This window comes from Panthera uncia, chromosome A2, assembly GCF_023721935.1.
Source record: "Panthera uncia isolate 11264 chromosome A2, Puncia_PCG_1.0, whole genome shotgun sequence".
NCBI classification, from domain to species: domain Eukaryota; kingdom Metazoa; phylum Chordata; class Mammalia; order Carnivora; family Felidae; genus Panthera; species Panthera uncia.
In genome coordinates, this window is record NC_064816.1 from 55793644 (window position 1) to 55813163 (window position 19520).

Here is a 19520-nt window from a genome sequence, read left to right on the forward strand (position 1 = left end):
CATCCCTGGTCCGGGCCCACAGCCGCCCTGGGAGCCTCGGTGCTGGCGGCACAGCCACCTCTGGTGGCAGAACAAGAGAGTCCCGACTCGGTGGCCCTGCCCAGGACTGCAGGACCCGGAGGCCACAGCGAGGCTGGCCCCAGGGCGACCTTTCCCCGCAGAGGGCCCAGCAGCGCCTGACCTGCCCTTCTCAGGTGCCGACCCCCAAAGGCCCGCCCGTGGCCCTTACTCAGCGCCAGCAATAAACGGGGATCACCGCCCACTGCAGAGTACTTTCACTTTCAAGCGGGACTGCTGTTACCTCATGAGGCTCTTCGTCAACCAGGACCCCGGGTGGGGGTGGAACCGTTGGGGGGCACACCGCAGGGTGCAATCCGGGGGCCCCAAGGCCCCAGACGAGGCGGCCGCTCCCCTGCCAGGCCCTCTGACTTTGGAGACTGGGAGTTGGGGCTCCCACTCCTCTTCCTTCGGCAGTGGGAACCGCTGCCTTTCACCCCCTGTTCTTCTGAGGCTTGGTCTGGGTGTCCGGAGCGGGGCATCCCTCGCGCTCTCTGTCCAGGGGCCCTGACCCCACCACGGCGTAGCCAAGAGCGGGGCACCCTCCTCCAGTGGGCAGACCCCGACCCCCAGCTGAAAGTCATGCTCGCCCCGGGGGCCGGGGTTTGTGCTCTCCTGCCCCTCCGGTGGGGGAAGGGCACGGGCAGGGCCCACGTTCCCATGGAGGGGGGTTTTCATTGCCCTGTCTTCCTTCTCTGGCTTCTCTTCGGAGGAGAAAAATGTAAAAAATGCACTGAGAGAGAAGGTCAGCCCTGGCCTGTTCCAGCTGGGCCACTGGTGTTTCTGCTGCTCAGCGGAGAAGCAGAAACTCCCCCCGCAGACCCTCAAGCCTTGAGACGCCCCTGAACCCGGATCTGGAATTCTTGCCCGGAGCTGTGATAGCGCGGGTCACACAAAGTCCCCGCGCCCTCCCATCCCCACGGCCTCTCCGAGAAGCGTGTGCCGGCCAGGCTATTTCCCAAATTAAATATCAGGCACGTGGTTTGACCGGGAATCTTTTGGATGCATGAGTTTATTTATATGAAAGCTCTAACAGAGATTATACGAAAGCTCTAAATCAGTCACATTTGCATATCTGGTTAAAGACTCGCCTATATTAGAACAAAGAATTATTTGGAAGCAGGAGTGTCTCCCAATCTAGGAGGGGACGGGGACATTGACAGGTCACCCCACCTGCTGAATAGGAGCAGGGGTGGGAGCTGGACACCAGCTGTGTCTGGAGTCCCACGCGGGGCCACGCCAGTGTCACGTGCCTGCCTGTCCTGGGACAGCTGTGTGTGTGAGTCTTGAACCGAGTTCCTGCTCAGTGTTGACGGCTCCATGCTCCGTGCTGACATTCGTAACTTCCAAGTCCTGCCTTCGCCACGACGAAGAGCTGGGTCTGGAAGGGAAGGAAGCTGGGTCACACGTGTCCCGGCCTCGAGCAGGTGGGAAGATGGATTCCGGAGATGCGACGGGACAACCTGTCGGGACACTAGGCCCCAGTGCTGTCGTGGATGCAGCACCTTCCCCCTGTAACTCGGAGGTCACGCCGATCCGTATGGAAATGGGTTTCATGGCTGACAGTCTTTCTGGGAAGAGATGCCACCTGTAAGCAGGAAGAGGGGGGCGCTGCTCCTTTGCAGGGAGGGGGGTGGATGGTCTCCGGCCCTCCCATCCAGCTTCTGGGGGGCACGGGGGCTCGCAGCGAGAGCACTGAAGGAGGCCACAAAAACCCGCCTGCTCTGCTCTGCACCCGTGGCAAGGTCCCACGCTACGTTTTCTTTCTTTCACAAATCGCTAACGTAACCCATTGGGGTCCCCGTGATTTTCTAAGCAGTTTACCAGTTACTGTCTGTGTTCAGCCGCATCCCTACCTGTGTACCGTTACTGGGGACTCGTGATCAGCTCAGAACTATCAAAGGAACCATGTACACCACAGCTAATCCTAATAAACCGGATGTTTTCTGCATGGTGGTGCCGTCTGTCTGTCTGATCCGAGACTACTCCACTCCCTGTACGGGGAAGAGCAGGCCCTCTGGCAAGGCGGTATTGCCGTCTGGGCTGAGCCGGTCATGTGACTCAAGCCAGCCTGTGGGGCCTTGATTTTCCCTTCTCTGTGCTTGGGGACCTGTGCCCAGAGCAGACCACATGCGTGCTTTCTCCCAACTCCGCCGCCGCCCGTCCCAGCTCTGGACTCCCCAGCACGGCCCCTCTCAGCTCGCCTGCTCTACACACCCTCCTCCGCTCCGCGTCTGTCCCCTAGTCAGCTCCGTCTCCGGAGCAGGGCGACGGGCCACTTCCCTCTGGCCCCACTGCTGTCGCCTTCTCCTCCCGCCAGGTGGCGACAGCACCCTCCTCAGGGGGTGGTGCCCTTTCAGTCTTCCCCACACGGTGGCCAGAGGGGGCGCTAGTGAGTCACAGGTGGCCCTGCTGGCTCATAACAGGCCCGTGGCCTCCCTGCCTTCACCCTCTTCCTCCTGTGTCCACTGCCCCCCACCCCCCCCACCCCCCGCCCACACACACCAGCTTCCCTTGCTGGCCTTTGTGAGGCCTTTCCTTACCACCTGGTCTAACGCCAGCACAGCTACCCTGGCTCCTTCCCGCCTTCCTTCTCCCCAGCACCTTATTGCCGTCTGCCATGATCCGTGTTCTGCTTGACGCCACCAGAACTGAGCTGCAGGAGGGTGTGTCCTGCATTAGGCTTCTGGTCTCTAGGGGTCCCCGGTAAATACCTGTCCAATGAGGGAGGGAAGGCAGGCTGCAGCAGGCACCTGGGGCTGCCCCCAAAATGACAGAGGGCCACAAACCTGCCAGTCAGTCCAGTGTCTCCCAGCTGTGGGGCAGGAAAAGGGACAATGAGAGCACAGGGGACCAGCCCAGAGGCAGCCCTGCAGGAAAGCAGAAAGAGGAACAGCAGTGGGGTGCACCGGTCCTGTGGCGAGGGGGCTCAGGGCAGGGCTTGGTGGGGGGAGCTCAGGTTGGCACCCACAGCAGCAGCCAACCAAGGCTAGTGTGATGAAGGGGTCCACCGGGGTGGGTGTAGCATCAGGACTAGCCACAGGGAGCCCTGACGGGGGGGGGGGGGGGGGGGGGGGGGGGGGGGGGGGTGCCGGTGGAACACACTGCCTGGGGAGCAGGGTGCCTGTCAGGCTGTGGCCTCAGGTAGAGGACACGGCCATGATCAGAATGGAGGCTAGCAGGGAGGAGCAGCAGCCTGGCCTCTTTCTCCTCCCACCTTCCCCTCTCTCTGCCAGGGAAGCGTTGAGCATGTGGCCCTTGGTCCAAGGTGGCTGCTGCAGCTCCTGCCACTGCGTCCTCATCCCACCCCACTGGAGGGGAAGAAAGGAAAGGGACAGGCATGCACCTTTCAGGAAATAAATCAGAGACTGCGTTGTCTCAGATCACATCCAGAACCCAGTGGCTCAGCCACAGCCAAATTCATGGGAGGCTGGGAGGCGAGCCAGGTTGCCCTCCGAACAGGACAGGCTGGTATCAGGGGGAGACAGCTGGCTGTGCCTGAGAACCAAGCGTGTGCACTGAGGCTTGCAAGGATGGGATGCCCAGGGTCAGCATCTGCCAACAGGGGGGTGAGAATGAGCTAGAGGTGAGGCAGGGCCCCGACTAAGGCGGGCACAGTGTGGACACAGACGGGCAGACTGAATCAGTGGCTACTGAAGAGGTAAAACCTACAAGGTTTTATGACCCTTGAGGGCCAAGGGATCCAGAGGGAACTAAGGAACGCAGGCACATCTCCAAAACGCTACAGATAAGAAAAGCTTACAAAGGAGGCTCCACGTTGCTCCTGTTACATCTTCCAGGAGAGAACGGAAATTCACATCGGGTGAGCGGCCACTCCTGATGGGAGCTTCCTCATAGGCACCCCAGTTTCTCCACGAGCTTTGGGTGGTTGGTAGTGTTGCTCTCATCTAGGTAAGGCGGGGCGGGGCGCCTGGGTAGCTCAGTCGGGTGAGCATCTGACTTCAGCTCAGGTCACGAACTCGGAGTTCGTGAGTTTGAGCTCCGTGTCGGGCTCGCTGCTGCCTGGAGCCTACTTCGGATCCACTGTCCCCCCCACCCCCCACCACCACCTCCCCCTGCTTGCACGCAGGCTCTTTCTCTCGCAAAAATAAACATAATAAAAATAGACTATGGAAGCCGGCTCTGTGGGACTCAGTGATTTGCTCTAAGCCAGTAACTGAGCTCCAGCCCAGGTGTCTGGGACCCAGGTGCAGGATACCCCAGCACCTCCAGGGGAAGGAAGGCAGGTGACAAAGCCCCAGGTGCAGAGTGCCAATGCAATGCTCAGCTCCTACCACCAGTAGGGCCTGGTATTGCCCGAGGGTGGCCTCCTGTGCAGAGGCAGAAACTCCCAGGAGCCCGAGGGCCCCAGAAGTCCCTCCCTCTGAGACCTGCCGGTCAGACTTTTCCCAAGTGAGACATCTTTTTTGCCTTCAATGTGCCTGCCCCTGGTCATGGCAAGAGCATTCCTAACCATGATGCCCATGCCCAGATGTAAGCCCAGCCCAACCTGGGTGCTGCGGCCCGCTGCGGTCACATGGGAGATGAAGGGCTGTGCAGTTTTCCAGGGACGGGAAACAGCATATGCAAAGCCGTTGCTCTCTTTTTTTTAATTTTTATTTGTTTTTCAGGTGGGGAAGGTTTTATAGCATGGATGAAAAAAACATTTTGTATTGTCATCACAGACTTGCCTCACATAATGACTGTTTGGGTCGGGACAGGACCAGGGAGAGGCCAGCCGAGGCACTTGCCCCGGGCACAATGTAAACGGGCCCCAAGAATCTTATAATACACAAGACACGCTAATACTTTTAATGTGATTTAAAAACTCAAAAGTGATGGTAGGGGCGCCTGGGTGCCTCTGTCAGTTGAGTGTCCAGCTTCGGCTCAGGTCATGACCTCACGGCTTGTGGGTTGGAGCCCCGTGTCGGGCTCGCTGCTGTGGGCACGGAGCCCACTTTGGATCCTCTGCCCCCCACCCCGGCCCCTCCCCACCTATCAAAAATGAACAAACATGAAAGAAAAAGTAACGTAAAACAAACTCACGATGCACCAAACAGCAGCATTGCAAATAAAGACAGGGTGAGGATGACTTATGTTTATTCCAGCTCCAGCAGCACTCAGCACAGCACCTTGCCGATCCCGCCTCCACCCCTGCCCGCCGGTGCTCCTGTCTCTTGCTGGGGGTGCAGTGGGCCGTCCCTACGTCACATCTTACATACAAGCTCTCTGTTGCTTTTCCAGCGCTGCTTATTTTGTCTGTGCCCAGCTGATCTATGTTTCCCTCTGTGAAAAAAGCGGGGAATATCCCGAATGGGGATAGAATGCATATATTCCCCGATAGATTTGATGGAAATAGTTTTCCATTCAGCAGGAATGAATTGAAGTTGTTAGGGGAGGGACAGATGTGCTTCTGAATCGTAAATGTAGCACAGCCACACTCTGAGCGCAGCACAGACATCACACGAGAGCCTCAACCCTCAGTCTGTGTTTCTGAGCCCGGGCTTGCGGGGAACACCCCAAGGCAGGCTGAACGGCCCCCGCGTTTCCCCGTGTGGACAGAGGCTGTCCCAAGCATCCTTAGGGCCACGGGAAGTTCTGTGACACCCACTTTGTCACTTCCTTCCCCGCTTGGCTCGCTGAGGCCGTCCTTCCTCCTTGGTTCCTGTTTGTATGCAATGCCACACCGAACGCCTTTGTACACAAAGCCTTTCTCCTCCTCAGACCACAAGTATCGGGGAAAATGTCGAAGGGGTGACTGAGCTGGGGAATGCCTGAGGCCCTGCTGCGAGGGGACCTCAGCCCCTGGGAAGGTGACTGTCCTGACCCCAATGGCGCCCCTCCCCATTCTTGCTCTGTCAGTGAGCTACTAAGGTATCACTTCCAGAGGCTTCCCTTTAAATCCTACTCCTAGGGCTGCCTGGCTCGCTCAGTCGGTTAAGCGTCTGACTTTGGCTCAGGTCATAATCTCGCAGTTTCTAATTCTCTCTCTCTCTCTCTGCCCCTCCCCTGCTCGTGCTCTCTCAAAAATAAACATTAAAAAAAATTTTAAATCTCCTCATGTATATTTTTACTTAAATTTGTTATAAAACAAACACAATTTCAAATAATAGCTGTAAAAAAGATGGGTTCGGTAAACGAGTTCATTTTTGTCCCTAGTATCTATTTAAAAAACGCATCGTAATGTAAAAAATTATTTTACTGCTTAAATCTCTTACCACATACCTTGGCATGCAAAGAGTTAGTGTGTGGTCTAAGGTGGGACCTGTGGCTCTTAGGCCACCGGGCTGGCACCGCCCTTCCTGAGTGTCCAGGGCAACCAGAGTGACTTTGCTAAGCTGCAAGCAGCCTCCTGCCACTCCCTCCACACCTTGGGTGGAGCCCAGCATGTAAACAACACCCCAGCTCACTGCCCAGGCCTTCACGAGTAGCAGTAACTCGCTTTTAATGCCCCCAGTGAGAAGGGAGGCAACTATCAGAGTCATCTCAATTTACAGCTGGGCACACAGAGCTATGACCAGGCATAAGAGGCAGAACCAGGGTGGGAACTCTGGCCCCGGGGAGGCCTGGGCTCCGGTCATGCTGACCCCTCACCCCGTCTCATCTGGGGCCTTTTCAGGCTCCCAGGCCCTTGCCCAAACCCTGCCCTCCACCCAGCAGGCCCCGCTGTCCACTTAGCAGGTACTCCTTCCCCTCCCACATGCTGATCACCTCCCTGCCTGCTGGCTACCTTGTTCGACTGACTCGTCCAACCTTATAGCTTCCCCCACGTGACCAACACGGCAGACCAAAATGGATGAAATGCACTGGAGAGAGAAAAAGTCCCAGAAGTTCTGGAAATGTGAAGAGTAAAGAGGCACAAAGGGGAGGGACGGCCAGGACACCTGCCCCTGTTCCCAGGGCAGAATGGGGCAGGCCTCAGGGTGCTCACTGCCTGGTCCTCGGGGCCCAAGGGATCACGGGGACAGCCCGCAGGGCATTCGGAGAAGGCCCCCTCTGACATCCCTGATAATGTCACAGCCCCTGTGGGAGAGGCCCGGAGGCCTCCCCAGGAAGGAGGCTGGCCCTGGGCCGAGGGAGGTAGAGGTGCGTCCTCAGCCCCTCCTGGCACAAGGCTCCCCACAAACAGCGGCCGGCAGCCGGCGAGTAGGGTCCCTGGGCCTCCTCCCACCCCTTCCACGTGGATGCTCGATAAATGAGCGCTAGGAATGTCCGCGGCACAGCCTGCTCTTGCCCGGTCCGGGGGGAAGCAGCCTCTGCGGTCAGGCGATCAGCCTTCCCACTAAACCTCCCCCAGGACCCTGGGGTCAGACCTCACCATGAGTAGCCCGAGGCGAAAGTTGTGCCCGAGAGGAATGCGACCACCGGAGAGGCTGGGCCCGGCTGCGAGATCTCAGGGCCCCCACAGAGAAGGGCCGCCTACTCAGACCCACAGACGCAGGCGCCCCCGGCCCCCAAGGAGCCCTCGCTGGGCACCCAGGCCTTCCTAGCCTGGATGAGGGGGTCCACATGCAGAGCTCCTCCCTGGACCTCCCCAACTCCTGCTCCTGGGCTCCCCCCACCCCCCACCGACACAGGCTAGGGCTCCCGTGGTGAATTCAAGCTTTATTGCCACACACAGACTCTCCTGCTTCCTCTGGGCCAACTCCATGCCAGGCAGAAGCTGGCTTGCTGGGCTTGGCCTGGAAGCAAACATGCCGCGGCCGGAAGAGCGGGGGAAGGGAGAGGGTCTGGGGGAGGGAGGCCCTAAGAGACCCCGACCCCAGGTTTCCCTGAGTGGCGCCCAGCCCCAGGGCCTTGGGGGCTGGCTTGTGTTGGGGGAAGGGGCTCATCCTGATCCTCCTCTGGGGCCCCCAGACCTGTGGGGGGAGGGGCACCCCACCGAGCCCCCTCTGCCCCCGCCGCGCCCCCGAGGGGCCAAGAAACAGAAAGAAGAGCTGCACGTGCATGTGCGCCCACACGTGCCGCCACAGGGGGCCCTCGCCAGCTGGCAGTCAGCAGTCCAGGCCGATGGACACCAGCAAGTCCTCAAGCGCCCGCAGCCGCTGCTGTGCCTCCTCGATGGCGCTGTAGGTCTGCACCGTGCTGGCCACGTGGAAGCGGATGTCGTCCACCAGCGGGATGGAGTCCGTCTCCTGCCGGGCGGCCACGGCCGCCGCCTCCTCCCGCACGGCCTCCACGAAGTCCTCCCGCTCCACCAGCTACGGGCAGGCCAGCTCAGGGCGACGCCAGCCACCCGCCCGCAGCCCGCCCCGCCCACCACGGCTCCCACGGGCCCACCTTCTCAATGACCTTGGCCATGTACTCGGTGCACTGGTCCTCGAGGCGCGCCAAGCGGAACAGCTTGGCCACACGCCACACGCCCACCACACTGTCCTCGTCCAGCAGCTGGGCCAGGCTGCGGCCACACAGCCGCTTCAGGCCTGGCAACAGGTACATGTCGGCCACGCTCAGCACGTCGTAGGCTGCTTCCGGGGGCAGCTGCGGAGAAAGGAGGAGTGAGGGAGGGTGTGCCCAGAGGTCACCGAGGCCACTCGGGGGGCTGGCAGCAAGGTTGGGAGCTGTTAGGGAGAGGGCGGAGGATGCAGGCAGGGCAGGGGCTCCCACCCATGCCTTGGGGTGCCCAGACCGCTGCAGGCATCCGTGGGCCTAGAGGGCTGGAGGACCTGGGGTCCCCGTGCCTCGGGCAGGCCTGGAGGCCAGGTGGCAGGCAGGGCCTTAGCAGGGGAAAGAGCTCGGGTTGTGAATCACAGACCTGTGCTGTGGAATTCTAGCTGTGGGACTGCAGGCAAGTTACTTCACCTCTGTGTGCCTCAGTTTCCTCTCTGAGAGGTGCAACCATGCCTGCCTCAAAAGGTTGTCGGAAAACAGAAGGTGCTATCCAAACGGAGGCACCCACACAAAGGGTGATGGAGTTAACTCTTTCCCTGCTCTCTCCCACCCACACCTGGACCCTGTGCTGGGAGAGACCATGTGCTCAGCTCCGGTCCAGACTTTGGACAGTCACAGGGAACAGGCTGGAGACAGAGTGGGCAGGACCTCTGCTAGCACATCCCAGGCCACGCGCACTGCTTACTTGAGCCAGGCACTTTCCCTGCGACACACACATCCACCTGCACAAGACCTTAAGAGAGAACAACTATGGGCATCCCTGCTTTCTAGAAGGGGAAAACTGAGGCACAGAGCAGTTTAGTAACCAGCCCGAGATCACACAGCTTGCGAGCAGCTAACCCAGTGCCAAACCAGGTTTGGAGCCCAAGTCCACACTTTGAGCCAGCCGCAAAGCTCAGGAGGGGTGGGGATGGGACAGGGTGGACCCTGGGTGGCAGGGGCCATAGAGCTGAGCTGTGCCGCAGGAGAAATGAAGCTGAGGAGGCAGGAGGAAAGGAGGCCCGGGAGGGCACTCAGGTGGAGAGGCTGGTGGGCTTAGGAATGGGAGTGCTACATGAGGCGAGCAAGCAAGGGGCTGAGGCCACAGCCCAGCTTGTCCCCCATGCCCTCCTCCTGCCCAGAGACCACCTTTCCCAGCCTGCCATGTTGGCAAGCACAGCCGCTAAGTTCTCTCCAGGGCAACATGAGAACCAGTGTGCGTGCGTGCGCGTGTGTGTGTGTGTGGCCTCCACCTGGCCTATGACAAAGACACTGCTTGCCTAGTCTTCCTCTTCCTCCTAAAACGTGAGCTGGCCTGCACCCCAATCTCCAGATGCAGAGGGGAATGACACCCTGGGTGCTGCGGACCAGGTCTGGCCCACCCCGTGTTTTGTAACCAAGTGTTACTGGAACGCAGCCACACCCACTCACTTCTGCCCCGGCTCCCGGCTCCCGGCTCCACAGGAGGGGAGAGCTCACCAGCTGGGACTGAGACCCCCTGGCACACGGCATTTACACACACACACACACACACACACACACACACACACACACACTTCTGGCCCTATCTACGGCTATTCATGTTGCCCGTATGTTAGGGATGCTCTGGGGCAACTGAAGACCTGGAGAGGCACCAAGAGAGCTGGGGACAGACATCCAGACCCCTGGGAGTGGACAGCCTCAGGGTTCCCCACTGCTGTGGTAACTCAGGGTTACTGTCCCTACCCACCCTCCCTCTGGAGAAGAGAAGGCGGGGACCCCAGCCTTCTAAGTTCCAAGTGTCACGGGCTCATGATACAGCTCTTGTCACTCGTTTCTGTTCTAGAACCTACCAAGGCTCCCTCAGCCTAAAAGAAAAATCCAAACATGTCCCCCACTCTGTCTCCAGCCTCACAGAAAACCAGCCCCACGGAGTCAGTTAGGACCTAGGCACTCCTTTCAGCTCCACAGTGACCCAGCCTGTGGACCTGTCCTGATTCCTGACTGTCATGCCCCCAAACCCAGCAGACACAGCCCGCCCAGGCCCCGCACCTCTGTGTGGTCACTGTATATGTAGTAGAGAACATGGGTGAAGATGTCAGGCGAGATGCCATGTAGGGTGATGGCCGGGAGGCCGCCTGAGGCCTCCAGCTCCTCGTTCTCTCGGAAGTGGTCATCCAGCAGGGCCCGGAAGTAGTCGCTTCGGCCGCAGAAGAAGGCCTGGGGGAGGCTGGGCTCAGGAGGGGCCGCTGCCAGGGTCTGTGGCCAGAGAGCTGGCCGGAGACTTAAGGCAAGGGGCTGGGGGGCTGGGGGGAAGGGACGGCACCTTGTGGCAGAGAAAGCTGCAACCTTCCACCCGGAAGCAGACGTCAGGACAGCTGTTGAAACCATCGGGAAAAGGGAAGGGCAGCTCCCCGAGGTCACCCTGGGGGATGGGAGAGAAGACACCATCAGAGCAGGGGCAACAAGGGAGAGTGGCCGGCCCCAGCCAAGAGCCTGCTTTAGCTCCATCCCGGCGGGGTGGGCTGCTGCCCCATCTGCAGGTTTGGGGAGGGGCAACAAAGGTAACCTGGGCTCAGTAAAGGGAAGTGACTGGCCCCGGGTCACACAAGGACTGAACCCAAGCATGGGGCTCATGTACCACGGCTGCGTGCGCACTAGGCCCGGCCCCGGGCGGCCGTGCACTTACGCGGAGCTCAGGGGGCAGGGCACAGTCGGCCAGCAGGGCCATGTCCTCCCGAAGCCGGGGGTCTGCTGGGGGGGGCTCGATGGTCAGCACCTTCACGCATGTGCCTGGCTTGGACGCCACTGTGGAGGGGAGAGCACAGCTGCAGGGAGCCCGCTGACCCTGCCAGTTCCCGCCCAATGCCCCGGACCCTAAGCCTGGACGCACCGAACTCGGACACCTTCTCGCACTTGGCCTCCAGGTCGCTGAGCAGATCCCACAGCTGGCACTGCTTGGCCAGGCGCTCGCAGTCACTAACATGCTCCACACCGACGTCCAGGCGACCTGGGTGCAGCGCGGGAGGCTCAGAGCCTGAGAGGGGCCGTCCACCGTCCCCCACACTGGGACTCCTGGGTCTGCTGGCTGCCTCGGCTTTCCCATCGGGAGCCACTGCCTGAGTTCTACAGACCCCGGGACGGGTGGGAGGGGGCTCGGTTTATGGGCAGGGTAAGTGCTTCCTGAGCGGACACACAGGCTCATCGCCTCCCAGCCCACCCAGGAGGCAGCTGGAACAGCACCACACCGCAGGGGACAAGCACCAGGACGTAAAGGGTGGGCCTGAGGCCACAGCTGGGTCTGCTGCTAGACAGACACCCCCTCCCTGCTGGCCCCACGGGGCCCAGAGGCTCACCTGTGTACAGGTACTGCAGCAAGGCCCCGAAGGCCACAGGGTTGATCTGCAGGTAGACACAGCCAGGAGGGAAGGTCGGAGGTGGCCCCCTAGCACGAGCCGCCAGCTGTCCCTCTGTCCTCCCCCCCCGGGAGGGACGCACCAGTGGGTGTCGGAGGACCACGACACTCTTGCCCTTCCATTTGGTGTCCAGCATGTTGGCAAAGTAGGTGCTGCGCGCACCTAGGACGCAGCGGTGTGCCCGGAAGGGTTTCCCGTGCACCACAAAGATCACGTCGCTGTGGATGCCTTGTTCCAGAAGCCTGCAGAGGGACAGGCAAAGGGGGTGTGCAGCACGTGCCTCCCCGCGGTCTCACCACAGCAGCCCCTGTCCCATCCTGCAGGAGAGCCCTCGGCCCCGCATGACCGCCCCACGCCACACACGAGCCAGCCCTGCACCCCATCTCACCGCTGCAGGAAGTCGTCGTAGTAATCCCGCCTCCTGCAAGAGGCTGTCACCTGCTTGTAATCGCGCAGGGCCCGGCGGATGGCGTCGCTCAGCGCCCCATAGAGGCAGCGCTCCCCATCAAAGGTGTTGGCCTCACAGCGGGCTCCTGGGAGCAGCCCCCGCCAGTCAGCAGGTCAGGGATTTGAACACTGCAGCTGGGACAGGGTCTGGGGGAAATCCTAATCTCCCCCCCACCCCATCCCGCAACCTTCCCACACGTAGGGCCAAGTCCTGGAACTTGCAGCCCCTCCCAAATGACCCTGGGTCCCCTCTGATGCGAGCATCCTCTCTGCCAGGGCCTAGGCACGCAAGCACTTCCGTGGACCACAGACTACAAACAGGGCAGGCTCAGGACTGCCCCTGTTCTATGCACCAGGGACACAGCCGTAAACATACAAATCCCTATCCTGCCTGAAGTGACACTCTAGTGGGGCAACAGACAATAAGCAGGTTAACAAATGATGTCGGGACTATGAAGAAAACCAAAGCAAGACAAAGATAACGGAGGTTGCACCTGCCCACAGGGAGGTCACGGAAGGTCACCGTGTCAGTGACAACATGCAGTGACCTGAATGGCGGAGGGAGTCAGCCACGCAAAGATCTGGGAAAGGGCACTTTACGTAGGAAGAACAGCAAATACAAAGACCCTGAGGTAGGAGCACCAGAGAGGCCAGCGCGGGTGGAAGAGTGAGCCCACAGGAGAGCCAAAGTAGGTGTGGCCAGAGGAAGACGACAGGCTGTGTGGACTGGCAAGGCATTTTAGTTTTATGCTAAACGCAAAGGGAAATCATTGGAGAAATTTTAAGCCTATTAGACTTGTTGTGAGATGGACCAGGCTGCGATATGGAGAACAGACTGTAGGTGGGGCAAGAGGGGCGGCGGGTGACCGGAGGAGGCTGGCTCTGCGGCCAGGGAGAGATGCTGTAGCCCGGCTGGGCGGTGGCAGTGGAGATGGGGAAGTGGGCAAACAGGAAAACAGGTTCTGAAGGTAGAACCAAGAGTACTGGCTGACTGGGTATGTGGAGGGGTAAAGGAAGGACAGGGCGTGAGGGCATCGGCCAATGCACACCCATGCCTTTGTGCCCCTGCACACGCGCAGACCGCACGTACACGCACACAGCCCCGGCCCCTTCTCTCACCATTGGCCAGAAGATAGAGCACAAGCTCCTCGTGCCCACACAGGCAGGCGTAGTACCTGAGGGAGGGAGAGGAGTACAGGAGGCAGTTATCGGGACTGAAGGCGCCCCCCACCTGCCCTGACCACCCACCCGCCTGGCACTCACAAGGGGGTGCTGTCCCACTTGTCCCGCACATTCACCTCCACGTCCCGCTGCTCCAGCAGGTACCTAGGTGGGGAGGAAGTCAAACCTGGGTCAGGACAAGTTCATGGTCTGGGAGAGGAGACCCATGGAGTGGGGAAAGAGAGAAGACATCCCTTTTGGCTGGGGGAAGTCTCCCCTAGGTGAGGGCAGATGACAAGCAGACCAGAACAGGAAAGACATTCGTAGCAAAGGGACCAACATAGGTAGAGACTGTAGATGTGAACGCCTAAGGCAGATGCTGAGACTGTGAGCAGTAGGGACCTCTGGCCTGAAGGCATTTGGGAGCGAGGAGGCAGTGATGGGCCATCTGTTCTGCCACAGCCCTCTGGCTGCTTGGGACCGCAGACTAGATAGAGGAGACTGGAGGTAGGGAAGCCAAGGAGAAGGCTGCTGCAGGTGTCCTGGTGGTGTGGAAGCATGAAGAGAAGTGGCCAGATTCTAGAAGGCAGAAGTCAGGAGACATGGTGGCTGACGAGATGTGAGAAGTGATGGGGGTCATCACGGACTGAAGCCATCACTGAGGTCAGGCAGCCTGGGGGAGATGTCTAAGTTGGACCAGGCGTGCTCTGAATTGCACTCGGCTTTGGGGGGTATCAGCTAACTCCTAGGTGAACCTGATGCTGGGGTGGGACCAGGGACACCGTGGGAGTCAGCAAGCCTGGGACTAACCCAAGGGAGCTAGTGGTGGGTCATAACTAGGGAACACGGAAGGGCCCGCTAAGAGATGTGCCTCACATCCCAACCAGGCACCCCCTCACTCCCTGCTTTATGGCGATTTCAGTGCCAGATTTGTTTTAACCGCATTTAGGAGTTTCCGAATCTCCGGGATCAGAGGTTGATTCTGGGTCCTAGTTGTTCCCAGAGTGCCAGGCCCAGAGCGGATCAGTGGGATGAGCCACGTCTGGAGTCCCAGGCCCGCCCCAGGGTTTGACCTCCGGGTCCTGGGCGCTCAGAGGACGACCCCCTCCTCTCCGCCCACTTCTCCGGAGCTCCGCGTAGCAGTCCTCTCCTCTAGGAAGCCCTCCGGGACCCCAAGGAGTAAATCACCGCCAGCACTCCGTCCCCAGCCCCGGTTCGGAAGGCTGCCGCGGCCCCCTGCTTTGCCTCTTGGGGGTAGGTCAGCGGAGGGTCGGCCGCCAGGGCTGCGGCGGCACAGGGGCGCGCGCCTATCCCGAGCCCGTCCACCGCACGCCCCCGGGGGCGCCCGCCCCACCCCCCGCACACTCCCAGGGCGCCGGGGTCCTCACCGCACTCGGCCCACATCCCCCTTCCTGCAGCTGGCGAAGAGATCGCTGGTGTCCATGATGCGAGCGGCTCGGACCCCGGCCGAACGACCTCAGGCGGCGGCGGCAGCGGCAGCGGCGGCGGCGGCAGCGCGCCCCGGCCGGATGTAAACACACGCCGACCCCGCCCCGCTCCGCAGCGGCGCCTGGCGCCCGGAGGACCGACCTGGGCCACGCCGCCCCGCCCCCTGCGCGCCCGCCCCGCCCCCGCCCCGCCCCGCCGCGGAGCAAGAACGAGTCCGGCAGGCAAACGGGCTGGGCCCGGCGTGGTCTCCGGGCGGCTTTAATGGGGGTCCCGGGGCGCGGCCGGGGAAGCGGGGCCGTTCCGGGACCGGCTCCTGGGGGCGCCAGACGGGGATGGGGAGGGCTGTGCCGAGACTGTTCCGTGAGTCTGTGGGAAGCGGGAGGACCCCGCACCGAGGGCCGGGCTGCGGGAGAGCGGCCGGGGCCGGGAGGGGAGGGGAGGCGCGGTTGTCCGCTCCGGATCCGCCCAGCTCGTCCCGGCGCAGTCCCAACGGGGCGAGGGTACGGCCGCGGGGTCACAGCGGGCCAGAGCTGCCGGAGGGCGCCCTCACAGGTGCGTGTCCTCCTCAAACACGTCCGAGTCCTCAGGGTCCCGCTTGCCCCCCATGAGCGCGCTCCAGCCCCCAGGGCCGTTGACGGCCCCGCCGCCGTTCAGGCTGGGCTGCTTCTCCTGCATCTCCGACTGGCTGTCGCTGGCCACGTCCAGCGTGGGGTTGTCGTGGCAGCCGTTCTCTACGAAGCGCAGCTCCTCGCCGTGGGACTGTGGCGACGGGAGAGGGACGCTGGGCAAGCGCTGTGGCCCAGGCCCCAACCCGCCTGTGACCTTGAACGAGTCACCTCACTCGCGGTTCCTTCCCTAGTGTGTGAAACCCTCCACAGGCAACCACCAGCGGACCCTCCACAGACGCCCCCTCCCTACTGTTCTGTCCCCCAAACTCCTAAAGATCCTTTGCACTAAACAACCGGTGGCCTCCCTGGTGTCATCTGAGCCCTCCCAACGGCCCCCCACTGCACCTCTAGCACCTATCAGGGGGCTGCTTCCCTGCAGAGGGGGACAGGTTGGGTGCCAGGCTCCAGACAAGCAGCTTCACTCGAAGTACCCCATCCCAGGACAATCGCAGCCACCCCACCTGCACATGAGGACGCCGACCTTGACCTTGTGGGGTACTGTCTCCACCACAGGCCCCGCCCCCAGCCCAAGCCATCTGGCTGAACTTGACCCCATGCTCACCACGTGTTTGAGCTTGGGCAGCCGCCGCTGCCAGCAGTTATAGAGCAGGCCCAGCACGATGATGATCACACAGATGGCACCGATGACCACCAGCACCACAAAGAGCGTCCCATAGTCGCTGCGCACCTGGCTGGCCCGGGCCTGGCAGCTGCTCGTGGTGGAGTAGTTCTGGATGCCAATCTGGGGGTGGGAGGGGTCAGCTTCCTCAGCTGAGGTCCTGGGTGCCAGGGCTTCCCACAGGGCCGTGGGGTTAGGGCTCAGGCACAGGGAACAGGCTTTGAGAAGAGCTGGCATAATCCTGACTAAGCCCCCTCGGAGGCCGGGACCTGTGCTCATCTGGGAATCTAGCCCTATCTCTGCCCTATCCCCCTCTGTTCACCTGACAGCAGCCCCAAGTCTCTTGATCCCATGCCTCCATTCCCAGCCTTCCCTCACATTGCCACCATGGCTCTGCCCTGACTCTGTCCCTGCTGGGGCAGAAGTTTGGCTCCACTACGGAATCAGGTCCCTGAAACAGTCTCCACCTTGGGGATGGAGGTGTTCAGGTATCATTCTGCCCATTATGGACTATAGACAGTGTAGACTGGGATGCTGGGGACAGCCTACATCCCGGGCTATCACCAGCTCCCAGCTTCCTCCCTTTGCCCGTTAAGAGTAGTCACCACAGGCATTGAGCTGCCCAGTACCCCTGCAACAGAGGAGGCTGTCTTGGGTGGGTCTGCCTTCTTGGTCCTAGAGGTTGCTGTGCCCACACCGGCCCAAGCAAGCACTCCCTCCATAACTCAGCCTCTTGGGCAGAAAGCAGGGAAGGGGAGATGCCATCCTCATCTGATGACAGGTGCCAGGGAGAGGGTGTTGTCTACTAGCCCCCAGTGTAGAGACCTGGGAACCTCCCTTTCTGCTTTGGGCTTCCCTAAGGCCAGGTTGTCATCGCTTCCTGAGTGTCTGTGAACATCCTGTTTAGTTACAGTACTATTCTCCATTGGCTTTTGAAGTTATCAAAGATCAGTTTCTCTCAGTAGAATCACCCACCAATGACACTGCTAAATTTGCCCACTCATATACTTCCAAAAAGACACAGCATGCCTTCTGGCCAAGTCAGTCTGAACAGTGTCCAGTAAAGCTAGAACACCCAGGGGCCAGGAGAAGAGGCAGGAAGTTTTTGTGGGAAAAAAAAAGATCAAGGCCAGCCCAAGTTTCCTTCCACCAGTCCCCCTGTGTTCACGAACCCAGAACTTCACAACTGGAAAGGCCCTCGGTAACCATCCAGGTAGTGAGAACAGCCTCACGGTTAAAGGCCTGGACTCTTAACATCATTCAGGCCTTGTCCAAAGCCTGGCTCTGTTGCGTAGTGGCTGTGCCTTCTCAGGTGGGCCACCTCCCTTCTCTGGGCTACAGCTCTCACATACAGCACCTACAGTACTCCACAGGTACCTTATTTAATCCTGACAAGGCCTGGGGTGGCGGTGAGGGCCAAGTGAGAGAACCCAGCGCAGTCCAGCACTTAGTAAGCACTCAATGTGCTTATCAAAAACACCCAAAACCACCACCACAACCACCTTTCCGCCTGGCATGTGATAGATAGGGAGGCAGGGCCCATGGTCACTGCCAATTCATCTTTCACAGCTATGAAATGCTGTAGAGCCTTGGAGAAGGGGACTAATGCCAGGTCACTGGGTTCCACAGCGAGTACGAGTACTTTGGATGGAGATGAATGGTGATGGTCCTGAAGAAAGGAGGTGAGGAGCCCAAGGTGTTTCCCTTCAGAAAAAGTACAAGGACCAGGAGGATCGAGGGGACCTGCCCCTCCCACAGGCCCCAGCTCTGCTCAGCCTGACGCAGGGGTAGCAGGTGGTGCAGGAGGAGAGGTTGGCCAGCCTGCCCCCAGCCCACATCTCCAGGACTGGCCATGCAGCTGGCCAACCGCACAGGGGTCAGAGGTGCCCCTCAAGATGGCAGGGCTGTCGCCCGAGCCTGAGCCCCGTGCCCACTCCCCAGCAGGCCCTCTCCCACCAGAGAGCTCCTGGCTGATGGCCTCCGGGCCGTGTTCATGCCTGTCTTTCTCCTGTGGTTTCTGAGACTGCGGCAAGCTCTCCCAGCCCACCAGGCCTCTGCCCAGTTTCTGGGCCAGACATGGTGTCGCTCCTGCTATCTTCCCAGAATCGCCCACTTACCAGTCCAGATCCCCCTCGGAGGTCCCCTTCCCTCTGAGTCCTCTCCTGCCCCTGACCCGCTCCTGGCCCTTCCCGCCCCTGGCCGTTTCGCGAACTGTGCGCTTGTGCACACACGTGTGTACGCACTCTGTCTCTCCCACGGGAATGGCGTCTTAGGGCAGCTAAAAGGAGGAGCTGCCTAGAGCAATAGTCTGTCTTCTGCTCCTTCGCACCACGGTGCAGGCTGTCTCCTGCCCTCAGGGAAGCCAGCCCTGCTCCTAGAACTTTAAAGAACAGGAGGGGAGCGGCTCCCTGCCCTCTTACCTCCACCAGATTCCTGCGGATGTCTCCCAGCATGGAAAGGACGTCTTGAGTGGGCACCACCCCTGGGGGGAGACACCATCATCAGCACAGCCCCGGCCACTGAGGCACCCCCAGCCCCCTGGGACAGCCTCTGGCCTAAGCTTCCAGAACCTTGCTTCCCAGCTCTTGACCACACGTGGACCTCACGGTGCATGTGCTCCTATGCTTGCTTCCTGCTGGCTGACTCATTAAAAAGGACTGAGTGAATGACCGCTATGTGACAGGTGTGACACCAGGCGGTCACTCCCACAGACCCCCAGCACTGTGTTCTGAACGTGCCCCCTCCACAGCCCCCCACCACTAAGTGTACGCCCCCCGTGCTAAAACCACACCTCTTCCCCTCTGGGTCCGAACTTCACACCCTCGTCTTCTCCAACTCCAGCTTGTCAATACTCCCTGAACCCTGCACTGGGGGCCCAACCACTACCACATCCTCTTATCCCAGAGGTCCACGTTCAAAGCCCCTGTCCGTGCGCTCGTCCGTGGTTCTGCAGACCTCCCGTGGCCCTCAGGACATGGTGCTGGTGTAGGGCTGCCCCCCAGGCCCTCCCTTCCGCGGGCTGTCCCCTCTCACCCTGCTCGCCCACCAAGGTCATTAGAAGGTGCTGCTCCTTCTCGCTGGGCTTGCTCAGGGAGATGTGCCAGTCCCCGTGGCGGCCACTGCCGTGGCGGGGCAGCACCTCCTCCACCAGGGCCAGGAGCTGCAGCCCCCGGTGCTGCCGGAACACCTCCTACAAGGACGGAAAGAGAGCCCCATGCTCAGTGAGGGAGGGGCCCGCCTCCAGGCCCGGCCCCCATTCCAGCCCCCAGCCTCCAGCCTCCTGGTGGTCAAACTCCAGGAAAGGCCATCTGGCTGCTCCAGAGGGGACCGCTCTCATAGCTCCGGAGACCGCTA

The 19520-nt window shown here is 60.8% G+C and overlaps 2 protein-coding genes across 4 annotated transcripts in view; both read right to left on the bottom strand.

The window, feature by feature from the left end:
• Positions 1-7647: 7647 nt before the first annotated feature.
• Positions 7648-14956, bottom strand: ABTB1 (ankyrin repeat and BTB domain containing 1). 3 transcript variants are annotated; one of them, XM_049641119.1, is made up of 12 exons: positions 14819-14956; positions 13533-13595; positions 13389-13444; positions 12211-12355; positions 11905-12064; positions 11763-11808; positions 11300-11416; positions 11096-11214; positions 10733-10831; positions 10459-10626; positions 8338-8538; positions 7648-8258 (listed from the first exon to the last, which is right to left on the bottom strand). In XM_049641119.1, the coding sequence occupies exons 1-12, from the start codon at positions 14872-14874 to the stop codon at positions 8052-8054; spliced, it is 1437 nt and encodes a 478-aa protein (XP_049497076.1). In that variant the 5' UTR covers positions 14875-14956; the 3' UTR covers positions 7648-8051. The 3 variants fall into 3 exon arrangements, with proteins under 3 accessions (XP_049497076.1, XP_049497077.1, XP_049497075.1); XM_049641120.1 differs by having other exon boundaries at positions 13568-13595; positions 14819-14949; XM_049641118.1 differs by lacking the exon at positions 14819-14956 and adding an exon at positions 13833-13857.
• A 151-nt stretch (positions 14957-15107) lies between these two features.
• Positions 15108-19520, bottom strand: part of PODXL2 (podocalyxin like 2) — a 36043-nt gene continuing 31630 nt past the window's right edge. Inside the window, exons 5-8 of the mRNA XM_049642252.1 lie at positions 19200-19356; positions 18587-18648; positions 16110-16289; positions 15108-15638 (exon numbers count right to left, since the gene is read on the bottom strand). Of these exons, the coding sequence (XP_049498209.1) occupies positions 15426-15638; positions 16110-16289; positions 18587-18648; positions 19200-19356 (612 nt within the window). The 3' untranslated portion in view covers positions 15108-15425. The remainder of the gene's footprint in view (positions 15639-16109; positions 16290-18586; positions 18649-19199; positions 19357-19520) is intronic.

Bases quoted from the DNA above. Each gene is read 5' to 3' on its own strand.
- ABTB1 (XM_049641119.1), bottom strand. From the start codon at position 14,874: ATGGACACCAGCGATCTCTTCGCCAGCTGCAGGAAGGGGGATGTGGGC. The intron at 12,065-12,210 runs GTGAGATGGGGT...GTCCCTCTGCAG, and splicing joins TACGACGACTTCCTGCAGCG to GCTTCTGGAACAAGGCATCC. The intron at 11,809-11,904 runs GTGCGTCCCTCC...GTCTACCTGCAG, and splicing joins TGGTCCTCCGACACCCACTG to ATCAACCCTGTGGCCTTCGG.